The sequence below is a fragment of the Lactuca virosa genome, chromosome 7 (genome assembly GCF_052849685.1).
Source record: "Lactuca virosa cultivar CGN04683 chromosome 7, Lactuca_virosa_CGN04683_v6, whole genome shotgun sequence".
In the NCBI taxonomy this organism is placed as follows: domain Eukaryota; kingdom Viridiplantae; phylum Streptophyta; class Magnoliopsida; order Asterales; family Asteraceae; genus Lactuca; species Lactuca virosa.
The window spans coordinates 185,552,936-185,567,223 of record NC_136432.1 but is presented as its reverse complement, the minus strand read 5'-3'; the positions used below and the strand labels follow the sequence as shown (position 1 = coordinate 185,567,223).

At 34.6% G+C, this 14,288-nt stretch overlaps 1 protein-coding gene across 1 annotated transcript; it reads left to right on the top strand.

Annotated features, from left to right (window-relative positions):
• The first annotated feature begins 6,682 nt into the window (after positions 1-6,682).
• LOC145127382 (F-box protein At2g17690-like) lies at positions 6,683-7,308 on the top strand. Its single transcript, XM_079062595.1, has 2 exons — positions 6,683-7,207; positions 7,294-7,308. Exons 1-2 carry the CDS (start codon positions 6,683-6,685, stop codon positions 7,306-7,308), a joined length of 540 nt encoding a protein of 179 aa, XP_078918721.1.
• Positions 7,309-14,288: the final 6,980 nt, after the last annotated feature.

Genomic DNA, 14,288 nt, shown 5'->3' with positions numbered 1-14,288 from the left:
ATTTTCCCTTCTCCCGAATGGCTCGGGCCTCCCAATGTGATGTTCCAGATCAGTCAAAGCATGCTACAGATCAGTCAAAGCATGCTACAAGGGTGAGTTTAGGGCCGCACTTTTACGTTTTTCAAAAGTTTTATGTGATGGGGGGAATACATGTTAAACTTATATGTTATTGTTTTTGTAAATAGGTATTATTTGCATTATATTAGTAATTTACAAAATTTGTGAAATGTTAGGGTTAATATCATACCTAGTTATTATTATGCACAAAGCCTTAGGATAATATTATACCTGGTAGATACTCTGCCTAAATTTTATGATAATATTATACTCAGTCGTTATGTTGGCCAATTCTCTAGGGTAACATAGTACCTAGTAGTTATGTTGGCAAATTTTCTAGGATAACGCACTACCTAGTCACTAAGGAAGATCAAGGTGTAGTACAAGGATAATGATAACGGGGTAAAAGACACGAAAAATATTGAATCAAAGTCGTTAGAAGCCCAAACCATAGAAATAAGAGAAGTTATGAAAGTATAAATTCATATTCATAAACAAAGATCATATACTAAAACTATGTAAGTCTCTTTCAAAATACTAAAACTATTTAAGCAATATTTTCAATAAAACAAAAACATATGAGCTCACCAACATTATGTTGACCGTTTTTTTTAAATCATATGTATTTCTAGGGAACCAAAGGAGAGAAGATCGCTACAAGAAGATACAAGTCACATCGAAATGGATAGCTTATATCATGTAACGATTTAATGTAATCACTCTTTAGTAATAAAGATGTTATGTTCGATTTATGTCTTGTGCTTTCGATATTCAATGAACGTCGTAGTTCAGTGCTTCCACTGTCGGCGGAGGGTGTGACAACATGAATGTGACAAGAATCACCCATGGAGTAAGAGTAAAGAAAGAACTTCTTTACTAGATGATCTACGAGATGGATTTAAAAATATTTACGTTAAACAATATATATTAACATATTTACTAAGTAATTTATTAAATCCGAGCACTATTTTTTTCAGGCCTGTGCGTCGCACACCCCGAACCGCCCGAGGGTTGGGCCTATTTGGGACCTTGAGAGGACAGTAAAGTAATGGCATATGGAGTTGCATATGCCTTAACTACTGTCCACCACCCACAATGTCAAACCATGTATTAGTATCTTCCCTAACTGTAAGACCTGCAAGAGGAAATTTTGACAAACATATGGCATGCGGAGGCACATGGTCACCACCATAACCCACAGAAGACGATGATATAAAAGTCAGGGACCATTTATATAATTTTTTCTTTTAGTGGACCATATAGACTATTTATATAATTTTATCTAATAATAAAATATATAAGTCATTTTATATAGGCCATGTTTGAAACCCAAACTACCACCTTTATCAATAAAAAAAATTGTGGTGTGACTTTTGTAAATCATATGGACCATTTATGTTATTTTGTATAAGATTTATTTATGGCAAGACAAATGTTGTTCCATTTGATTATTTGTGTCATTCCTGGGGTTGTTAAGATTGTTTCTATTTGGTTTATTTCAATTTGTGTGAAAATGAATTTGTTGAAGAACAATGGCTTTTGATTTTTAAGTTATGTAATTTATGATTTTATTTTTTTATCTTTTGATAGAAAAAACAAGAATGAAGTAAGTGGTAGTGATGGCAATGGCGGTGGTAGTGGCGTTGGTGGTGGTGGTGGGCTATGAAAGAAAGATGGTGTGAAGTGGGGTGGGTATTGTGCAATTTTTAATCTAATTTTAATAATATAAAATTGACATAAACTATTGTTAGATAATAAAAATGTAGAAAAAATCAAATGGGTTAGAAACCAATGAAATAACTTTTTGAAACTACAAGGGCCACCATTATTATAAGATGAAGGATAGTGACTAATTTATGTAATTTTGTATGCCTTTTCCTTAGGGCAGGACAAATTTTGTCTTACTCCCCATAAATTTTAAAACGGTATCTCTCAAAACTAAAATAGTCCATTGCCATGGCCAGAAGCCCAGAAGCCATACAATTTGAGCAACCAACTATCCAACCCAAGTACTATCTTCTAGTTCTTTCTGGGGCACAATATTTTGGGCCCATTTTAGCCCATGAAATAACTTAATAACATTGCGATTTACAAGAAAATGTGTTAATGGGAAGCGGCGGCAGGGACATCCAAGAAATCGTCGTAGGGTCTACTGATCACAGGCGATTACTTCATAAACCATCTGCATAACTTCTCGATCCGTATCAATCAGGTGCATCATTAATTCTCAAAATTGTTTGTCTTCTAGAGGATTAATTGAACGTTAATGGGGTGATGATATGGTGATTTGTAACTTTTAATTTCATCAATTCTAAACATTAACTTTTTGCTGCATATTGAGCTCGATGTCAACCTATGGTATATTACTTTTGCCAAATCATATTTCCGCAACTTTAACCAAATAAGTCAAATAAGTGATATGCTTCTATCATGGTAATAACTTCAAAGTTGGTTATTGTGAATAGTAACAAACTCCAAAATAGATGCTCTTATACATACTGAACAAAAAAATTTACTCCAACTTTGAAATTGAACGTTCATAAATATCAATGATTTTCATGCATGATATTCGGTTTAAAGTGTCAATAAGTTTATGTTTTTGTACTGCTCACTTATACACATGGATTGATCTATTTCTGTCTTATATGATTCTGGTTTCTAATTAGCTTCCACGTTCCCATTAGTTTTTGAATTTTTTTCCCTTTATTCTAAGTTTTATTAGTTTTATTCGTTGTATGATTATAATTAAAAATAGGTTTATTTCCAATATATATATATATATATATATATATATATATATATATATATATATATATATATATACTTTTTAATCCATATATGAATATTGATGAAATCATGAAAGATTAATATTATATTAGTCTCTTTTGTCCTGATTTTCTGCTTAATCCAATAGCTCGAGTTTTTTTTTATCAGGGTGATTGGGTCGTAATTCATAACCCATATGATGATATGAAACTGATTATCTTTAAAATAGTGTGTAGATAAAGTGATTTTCCTTAGTTTGTTAGATTGTCTAGGGCTTGATTGGATTTGGCCTTTTAGTTAAGAGCATTCATTTCTTCCATATTATATATATATATATATATATATATATATATATATATATATATATATATATATATATATATATATATATATATATATATATATATATATATATATATATATATATATATGCTTTATGATTTTGAGTGAATTGACAGTAAGATAAGTATTTAGTTAAAAACAGGATAATCATTTTTTTTTCCTTATACCAAGGTCTTGAATGTTTATTTCTTTTCTACAAGTGTAGGAATGGGTAAGACAAGGAGTATGCTTAGAAAAAAGAAGTATGGTGATGCATGTAGAAAAAAGAAGTACGATGATGCATGTACAAAAAAGAAGTATGATGAGGCACGTAGCAGGATTACAATCAATAGTGGTGTGGCACCTTGGTCAGATCTTCCTCATGATGTGCTTTCATTAGTTATGATGAAACTTGGAGTCATTGATTTCCTAGCATTTAGCAGAGTTTGCAAGTCATGGAGATCACTCGCAGTGTCTAACAGGAACAAGTTTATAGTGTCCAGACCACCCATGTTGGTATCTATCAACTCTGAAGCTAATGAGAAAGGGTTCTACTACCTTAAGGACTTTGAAGGAAGAATATTGAGAATCATTCTTCCCCACTTTGCAATGAGGAGGTGGTGTGATGGAGTAACTTGTGGTTACTTGATTTTTTATGGTAAGAAACCCTACGACTTTTGGCTTGTGAATCCCATCACAAGGCATGAACTTCATTTTCCTTGTGTTCCCTATGGATAGTCTTGTTGTCCTGGAGATACAAAACCTTTCCTTGTCTTTTCACCTTCAATATCTGAATGGGTGTTGGTTGTGGTTACTGCATGCAACACTGATAGAATATTGTTTTGTATAGCAGGTAAAGTAGGATGACATTATGTCTCCTCCCCTTTCCCCGCTATCAATGATTTATGTGCTTTCAAGGGGAAGATATATACCATACATTCTGTTTCTACATCAGATGAAGTGAAGCTATGTGAAATGAAACTCTTTCCAGAGCCTAAATTAGTGTCACTCGAAACCAAGAATTTTCCGAAACCAAATTTCAGATATCCGGGATTTGTGAGTTCTTGTGAAAATCTTTATGTGATAGATCGGGGTTCAGAAAAACATCCATACAAGATTCATGAGATAGATCTTGACGAAATGATATTGGTGTCACGTGAAAAGAAAGGTGAAGAATATGCATTATTTCTTATCAAGTTTAGGTCTGGTTGCCATCCCCAACACCACGGGAAATATGTTGTTTCCGACAAAAATGGAAAGGGTGGGTCGTTTCATGCAAGACTGTGGTATTTATTTTTTGATTGTTTGAATGTTGATCTTATACATGAGTGATCACTTAATTGTTAGCTCCTTTATCATTGACTTTATTATGTGAAATTATTCTAAAACAATGTTGTTGCTGACATTAATGACAAATTTAATTATTTTCCATAAAAATAGAATTATAATTATGAATATCATTTATTATACATACAATTATGGAAATCATTTAATATCTATCTTTATTTGATTAAATAATTATTTAATTTTACTAAATTCATATTGGTACAATCTAGCACACAATAAATATAACACACACACACACACATATATATATATATATATATATATATATATATATATATATATATATATATATATATATATATATATATATATATATATATATATATATATATATATATATATATATATATATATATAGGGTTGAGATTTTTGAGAACCCAAAAGACCTTGAGAATCATATAACCTTTTGTGGACCACTAGATTAAGATCATGGTTATCAAGAACATGATTGTTATTTTACAAATCACATTTAACTTTCTATTTTTCTTATTTTTGGAAACTATGATAACAACTCCTATAATTTATGTAATTTTGTATAAGATTTATTTATGGCAAGACAAATGTTGTTCAATTTGATTCTCAGTGTCGTTCTTAGGCTGTTCAATTGTGTCTTTTTGGCTTATTTCACTTGGTGTGAAGATGGATATGTCGAAAACAAAGGCTTTTGATTTTTGATATCATTCTTCATATTTTGATAGCAAACGCAAGAACAACGTTATGGGCGGTTGCGGTTGCAGTGGTGACGAAGATAGTGGTGTTTGATGGTGGTGGATGATAAAAACAGACGAGGTGGAGTAGAGTGGGTATATAATGGTATCATTTTTAATTTAATTTTAATATAAAGATTGATATAAATATAATAATAAATATAAAAAAATCATTTTACATGGGTCAGCCCGGTCAGGTAACAATCAAATAACTTTTAGAAACAACAAAACTTATTTTTATCAAGAAAAAAGATAAGGATTAAAGTTATGACTTCTTATTAAACACATAAGCATTTATGTAATTTTATATGAACCCACAAATTTTAGAACGGTATCTCTCAAAGTTAAAATAATCCAATGCTCAGGTCACGGCCCAGAAGCCATACAACTTGAGCAACCAATTACCCAACCCAAACATTTATTTTTGGGCCATTTTAGCCTATAAGTATCAATTAACTTAATAAAATTGCGTTTTACAAGAAAATATGGTAATGGAATGGGATATGGCGGCTGCGACGTCCTAGATGTAGTCGTAGGTTCTACTGATCAGAGGTGATTCTGCTTAACTTTCTCCATTGCTCGATCAGGTGCATTATTCTCAACTTTCCTTGTCTTCTAGAAGATTAATTGAACGTTAATGGGGTGATGATATGGTGATTTTTTAATTTCATCAATTCTAATTAAACATCAACTTTTTGCTGCATATTATTCTTAGAGCTGGAGGTCAACCTATGATATATTACTTTTGCCAAATCATATTTCCACAACTTTAAGTCTTTAACCAAATAATTCAAATAAGTAATATGCTTTTATCATGGTAATAACCTCAAAGTTGGTTATTGTGAATACTAATAAACTCTAAAACAGATGCTCTTATACATACTGGACAAATAATTTACTCCAACTTTGAACATTCATAAATATCAATTTTTTTTCATAATGAGTCTATGTTTCTGTACTGCACACTTCCAAACTCGGGATTGATCTGTTTCAGGTTTATATGATTCTTGTTTCTATTTAGATTCCACGTTCCCATTAGTTTTTGAATTTTTTCCCCCTTCATTCTGTGTTTTATTAGTTTAAATACAAATCCATATATGATTATTGATGAAATCGTGAAAGATTTATATTATATCAGTCTCTTTTATCCTGATTTTCTGCTTAATCCAATAGTTCTGTTTTTTTCTTCTTTTTTTGTTTTTATCCGGGTATTTGGGTCATAATTCTTAACACATATGATGATATGAAACTGATAATCTTTAAAATAGTGCGCAGATAAAGTGGTTTTCCTTAGTTTGTTGTAGGGCTTGATTGGATTTGGCCTTTTGTTAAGAGCATTCGTTTCTTCCATTGTATATATCAGCTTTATGATTTTGGGTGAATTGGCAGTAAGATAAGTATTTAATTAAAAACAGGATAATCATACCTTTTTTTTTTCTTATACGAAGGTCTTGAATGTTTATTTCTTTTCTGCATGTGTAGGAATGGGTAAGAGAAGGAGTATGCTTAGAAAAAAGAAGTATGATGAGGCACGTAGTAGGATTACGAACAATAGTGATGTGGCACCTTGGTCAGATCTTCCTCATGATGTCCTTCTTTTAGTTATGATGCGACTTGGAGTTGTTGATTTTCTTGCATTCAATGGAGTTTGCAAGTCATGGAGATCATTTGCTCTTTCTAATAGGAACAAGTTTATAGTGTCCAGACCACCCATGTCGGTATCTATCTACTCAGAAGCTAAAGAAAAAGGGTTCTCCTACCTTAAGGACTTTGAAGGAAGAATATTGAGAATCATTCTTCCCCATTCTGCTATGTCGAGGTGGTGTGTTGGAGTAACTTGTGGTTACTTGATTTTGGTGGATGAGAAATACAGCGACTTCTGGCTTGTGAATCCCACCACAAGACATGAACTTCGTTTTCCTGGTCCCCCTGGATACTATTGTTGCCCTGGAGATACAGCATCTTTCCTTGTCTTTTCACCTTTAATATCCGACTGGGTGTTGGTTGTGGTTACTGTGGAAAAGTTGCCTCCAAAATTAGCAAGTGACAAATAGTTCAGGGGTTATTTCTGTAACTTATCATTTACTATTCATAGTTTGACTATGAATAGTAATATAAGTGTGAAATTGAAAATGAGAATGGACGGTGAGTTACATGTGGGGCGCCTAACTTCTTCTTCGCCTACAATTATGGACCGCTTTTTTTTTCTTTCCTTTTCATATGTTCTCTTTTGGCTATAAATAACCTAAGCCAGAAGACTTGAAATAATAACCCACGAACCAAATCAAATATATATATATATATATATATATATATATATATATATATATATATATATATATATTGATACACCACCGTATATTTTAGATGTCTCACTCTATTTGTAATCTCTTTCATAATCCCTGTAAACACTGCAAATTATAGTGAATTGATTCTCGGCTTCCTCCGCCCGTGGTTTTTTCCCGATTTGGGTTTCCACGTAAATTCCTGTGTCTCTATTCTATTTATTTTATTCGTATTTCGTTGTGATTATTACGCTTTGATAATTTTTGATCCCATTCCGCATTGAGCTAATATTATTTAAGTCAATTTGGATCCGTCGTATTTTACAACAATTGGTATCAGAGCATCCAAGTTGTGATATTAGCTCGTTGGGATCATTTTATCAAGTAATTAATCATGTCTTCGGTAAAATACGATATTCCACTACTGGATCGTAACACCCGATTTCCGTTGTGGCAAGTAAAGATGAGAGACATTCTCATTCAGATGGATTTACACAAGGCGCTCTTGGGTTTCAATATGATGCCCGATACATGGACCGAAGAAGAAAAGGAGATGAAAGATCTGAAGGCTTTATCCCAGATTCGTTTGCACTTGTCAAACGATGTTTTGCAAGATGTTCTAAAAGAAACGTCAGCGGCTTCTTTATGGCTAAAGTTGGAACAACTGTTGATGACCAAGAGCTTACCAAACAAGTTGCATTTGAAGCAACGGTTGTTCAATCTCAAGATGATTGAAGGAGGCTCTTTAACTGAACATATATCCACATTTAAAGAGTTAGTAAATAACTTAGAGAATATGGATGTTCAGTATGAAGATGAAGACTTGGCTCTATTCTTACTATCGTCGTTGCCAGAATCCTATAGCCATTTTCGTGATACTATTATCTATAGCCGTGACACTCTAGTTTTAGATGAAGTCTATACAGCTTTGGATTCCAAAGAGAAGATGAAGCATATTACTGGTGGTGGTTCAAGTGATGCTAAAGCCGAAGGTTTGAATGCCAGAGGAAGAACAACAGAGAGAAGTAGAACTTCTCAATCTTCCAACAGAACCAGATCCAAGTCAAAAGGCAAACGAAAGTTTTGCAACTATTGTCACAAGAAGGGACACGTGCTTGAAGAATGCTTCAAGTTGAAGAACAAAGAAAAAGAGAAGACGGCAGCAAATGGTAAACAAGCTAGCACTTCGGGTGAAGCCGATCTAGCTGAGGTCGAAGGTATTGGAGAACTTTTGACAGTTTATTCAGATAAACTGGATTCCACTGGTGATTGGATACTCGACTCTGGTTGTACTTTTCATATGTGTCACAACAAAAGTTGGTTTTACACATTTGAAAAAGTTAACCAGGGCTATGTGTTGATGGGTAACAATACTACATGTCCAGTTCTTGGACATGGTTCAGTCAGGATCCGTATGTTTGACGGAGTTATTCGAACCATGGGGGATGTTAGATATGTTCCTGACCTCAGAAGAAACTTGTTATCTCTCAGTTCCTTTGACAAAAAGGGATACGAGTTTGCTGGTAAAGGTGGAGTTCTCAGGGTATTCAAAGACGGTTCCGACAAACTGAGAGCCAAACGAAAAACCTCAGATCTTTACTTTCTTGAAGGGCAAACAATTTCGAGTGATGCTGCTGTTGTTTCAAAGTCTCTTTCTGATCCAGATCAGTCCCGTCTTTGGCACCTTCGACTCGGCCATATGAGTTTTCAAGGCATGTCAGAATTGAGTCGAAGAGGTTTACTTGGTCAACAAAAGATTGTTGATTTGGATTTCTGTGAAGACTGTGTATATGGCAAGGCAAAACGAGTAAGGTTTGCAAGTGGTATCCATACAACGAAAGGACCACTTGATTATGTTCACTCGGATTTGTGGGGACCGGCTCGAGTTGCTTCAAAAGGTGGAGCTATTTATATGCTCACTATTATTGATGATTTCTCCAGGAAGGTGTGGTCTTTCTTGTTAAAAAATAAAGGAGACGTTTTCTCTACCTTCAGAAATTGGAAAGTTCAGGTTGAAAAGCAATTAGGTCTGGTGGTAAAGTATCTTCGTACGGATAATGGACTTGAGTTTTGCTCAGAAGAGTTTAATGTCTATTGTCAAAAGGAAGGCATTACTCGACATCGCACAGTAGTCCATTCACCTCAACAAAATGGTGTAGCTGAAAGGATGAATCGCACCATTATGGAGAAGGTCCGGTGTATGCTTTCTAATTCCAAATTGCCAAAGTCTTTTTGGGCGGAGGCTGCTTCGACTGCTTGCTATGTTATCAACCGATCACCGTCACGAGCAATCGAGAAGAAAACTCCGTTTGAATTATGGTCCGGTAAACCTGCAAATTATTCAGATTTAAAACCATTCGGATGTCCAGCGTATGCACGAGTTGACAATGGGAAGCTAGAACCAAGAGCAATCAAATGCGTTTTTCTTGGGTACAATCAAGGTGTAAAGGGTTACAAGTTATGGAGCTTTGATTTGAAGAAAATTATCATCTCAAGAGATGTTACTTTTGATGAGTCTGCTATATTTCAACCAGTTGCTGACTCTTCTAAAAGAACAGATGCATCAGATGTATCATCCGAAGGAAATAAAGAGAATGCTCAAATGGAGGTGGAGCTTCCTACTTCACCTACCACTAATCAGAGTACAAATCAGCATCAAGATTCTTCTTCGTCGGATGAGCATGTTGTTGGTGAAGATTCAACACTTTCACAACCACAAGCTACTACTCCAAGCATTGCAAGAGATAGACCGAGAAGACAGATTATTCCTCCGAAGAGGTATGCTGAATCTGATTTGGTTGCCTATGCTTTTATTGTTGCTGATAATATTGAGTCCGCAACGGAGCCTACGAATTATGACGAGGCTATCGAATCTGAAAACTCAAATGATTGGATGCTCGCTATGCAAAATGAGATGGAATCTTTGCAGCGAAATAGTACTTGGAATTTAGTTCCTATTTCGAAAGGGAAGAGACCAGTTAAATGCAAATGGGTCTACAAGATCAAGGAACCTGTCAACCCAAATGATAAACCAAGATACAAAGCTCGGTTAGTAGCTAAAGGCTACAGTCAGATTCCTGGTATTGATTACACTGACATTTATTCCCCAGTTGTCAAACATACTTCCATTCGTGTATTGTTGGGGTTGGTTGCTTCTAACGATTTTGAGTTAGAACAACTTGATGTCACTACAGCTTTCCTAAATGGTGAGCTTGAGGAAGAGATTTTTATGCAACAACCTGAAGGTTTTGCAGTTCCTGGAAAGGAGAACTACGTATGCAAATTGAACAAATCTCTTTATGGCCTCAAGCAGTCTCCTAGACAATGGTACAAGAGGTTCGATTCTTTCATGACCAGTCACAAATTCAGCAGGTGCACCTATGATAGCTGCGTTTATTTCAAGAAAGGTGACAATGGTTCAAAGATCTACTTACTCTTGTACGTGGATGACATGTTGATTGTAGCAAAAGATATGAAGGAGATTCAGAAGTTAAGAGACCAGTTGAAAGCTGAATTTGAAATGAAGGACTTAGGAGCTGCCAAAAAGATTTTAGGTATGGAAATTATTCGTGACAGGAAGTCTAGGATCTTGCATCTTTCTCAGAAAAGTTATATTAAGAAAGTCCTAAGACGCTTCAGTATGCACGAAGCAAAGTCTGTCAACACACCTTTTGCAGCTCATTTTAAGCTATCATCCGCTTTGAGTCCTACTAATGAGACTGATATGGCTTACATGGCACGTGTTCCATACTCTAGTGCTGTTGGATCTTTGATGTATGCTATGATCTGCACGCGCCCTGATTTGGCTTATGCTGTTAGCATGGTTAGTAGATACATGGCGAACCCGGGGAAAGAACACTGGAAAGCAGTACAATGGATTTTTCGTTATTTACGTGGTACGTCTTCTATGTGTTTACGTTTTGGTAAATCTAACACTGGGGTGTTCGGATATGTTGATTTAGATTATGGCAAAGATTTGGATAAACGAAGATCAATTACAGGGTATGTGTTTACTCTAAATGGTTGTGCTGTTAGTTGGAAAGCCCAGTTACAGTCTACAGTTGCCCTGTCTTCTACCGAGGCAGAGTACATGACGATTACAGAAGCAGTTAAGGAAGATATCTGGTTGAAGGGGTTATTTGGAGAACTCGATGATAGAATAAAGGTGACCACAGTTTTCTGTGACAACCAGAGTGCTATCTTCTTGAGTAAAGATCAAATGTTTCATGACCGAACAAAGCATATTGATATTCGTTATCATTTTGTGCGGGATATCATTGAAAAAGGTGATTGTGTTGTGGACAAGATTCATACAGATTATAATCCCGCTGATATGTTCACTAAAAGTCTTCCTATAGCCAAGTTCAAATTATGTTTGGACATGGTGGGTGTTTCTGATCGCAGTTGAGCCTGAAGGCTCGTGGTGGAGGAAGTATTATTTATTTTTCGGAAACAATTTTTTCTCTATATAAAATTTGCAGGTTCTTATGGAAGTTTTAGAGTTTGATGAGCTATATTTTTTGACTAATCGTAAAACACGACTTGCTTAATTTTGACGTCAAGGTGGAGATTGTGGAAAAGTTGCCTCCAAAATTAGCAAGTGACAAATAGTTCAGGGGTTATTTCTGTAACTTATCATTTACTATTCATAGTTTGAGTATGAATAGTAATATAAGTGTGAAATTGAAAATGAGAATGGACGGTGAGTTACATGTGGGGCGCCTAACTTCTTCTTCGCCTACAATTATGGACGGCTTTTTTTTCTTTCCTTTTCATATGTTCTCTTTTGGCTATAAATAGCCTAAGCCAGAAGGCTTGAAATAATAACCCACGAACCAAATCAAATATATATATATATATATATATATATATATATATATATATACACCACCGTATATTTTAGCTGTCCCACTCTATTTGTAATCTCTTTCATAATCCCTGTAAACACTGCAAATTATAGTGAATTGTTTCTCGGCTTCCTCCGCCCGTGGTTTTTTCCCGATTTGGGTTTCCACGTAAATTCCTGTGTCTCTATTCTATTTATTTTATTCGTATTTCGTTGTGATTATTACGCTTTGATAATTTTTGATCCCATTCCGCATTGAGCTAATATTATTTAAGTCAATTTGGATCCGTCGTATTTTACAACAGTTACTGCATGCAGTACTGATAAAATATGGTTGTGTATAGCGGGTAAAGTAGGATGGCATTATGTCTCCTCCCCTTTCCCCGCTATGAATGATTTACGTGCTTTCAAGGGGAAGATATATACCATACACTCTGTTGATGGATCAGATGAAGTGAAGCTATGTGAATTGAAACTCTTTCCAGAGCCTAAATTGGTGTTACTCGAAACCAAGAATTTTCCAAAACCGAATTTCAGATATCCGGGATTTGTGAGTTCTGGTGAAAATCTTTATGTGATAGATCGGGGTTCAGAAAACCATCCATACAAGATTCATGAGATAGATCTTGACCAAATGAAATTGGTGTCACGTGAAAATAAAGCTGAAGAATATGCCTTATTTCTTATCGAGTTTATTTCTGGTTACCTTCCCCCACACCACGGGAGATATGTTGTTTCTGATAAAAATGGAAAGGGCGGGTCGTTTCATGCAAAAATATGGTATTTATTCTTTGATTGTTTGAATGTTGATCTCATACATGAGTGAGTGATCACTTAATTGTTAGCAGCTTTATCTTTGACTTTATTATAGAGAGATATCTTATAACATCATTGTCAAGGCTTTTGAGAACCATCATTGTCGTAATCAGCATCTTGATTTTTTTTAGGTAATTTGGTTTTCGCTCACCCTTTTTGCTTTGGGTGGATGCAACTGTCAATTATATCTGATCATTTTATATTTTATTTTACTTTCATTTATGTCTAATGCATTATGTGTTGCGCAGTAGGATGATGTTTCGTTGTGACTAACGAGCCATTTTTTTTTGGTCTTTTGGTTTTCCCAGTGATTTATCTTTCACGACAACCAATAATTTATAAAGCAAAAGCATAATTTGTATAGCAGCTCTCGTTACTTTGTAGCACAGTGTTGTTTATAAAACAAAAGTATGCCCTCAAAAAGGAAATATGGTTCAATCATCGTGCAAAAACATAGAACAAGAAGGCAAAAGTGTGACAACAGATGATCCCCGTAGTATCCTTTTCAGCCCAATAGTGGGGGCAAGTTGGCTTCTAATCAACAAACCCGGATTTAAGTCCTTGTGATGTAATTTGATTCCTCTTACTTCAAATTAATGGACAAATTGTTGCTACAAAAAGGGGTAAGACAAGGTTTCTAACACTAGATTTTCATTCAATTGAGAGAAATCCATGGAGATGGCACAATTTCATGAGTTAATGCTTAGAAAGTTGTTAATAGAATTTAAAGAGTTTAGTTCAAAGTTAATTTTGAAATCGTATGCTGCTAGTGGATGGCCTAAATTCTTTGAGCCGTTGTTGCGGTAAATCTATTATATTATTCCTAGGTCATTATAATTGTTATTGAAAGGTATAGATATAGTAGAGTAGATAAAATGGATTTAGTAGAGTTTTTACACAACTTTGGTGAGCTGAGTAGATTACATGGGCATTGTTAATTAACTAGGAATAGGACCCATGCGAAAATGCTTTTTCAAAATATTTAGATTAAATCGGACTGGAAATTTTTTGCCGTGTAGTCATGAGATTCAATCTGCATGGTTCCAGATATTATTTGTACCGCCATCAACTTTACATATTTTTTTTATACATAAAAGACTAAGAAGAAATAAAACATGTATGTGTTACATGTGAATTAAAGTT

Bases quoted from the DNA above. Each gene is read 5' to 3' on its own strand.
- LOC145127382 (XM_079062595.1), top strand. From the start codon at position 6,683: ATGGGTAAGAGAAGGAGTATGCTTAGAAAAAAGAAGTATGATGAGGCA.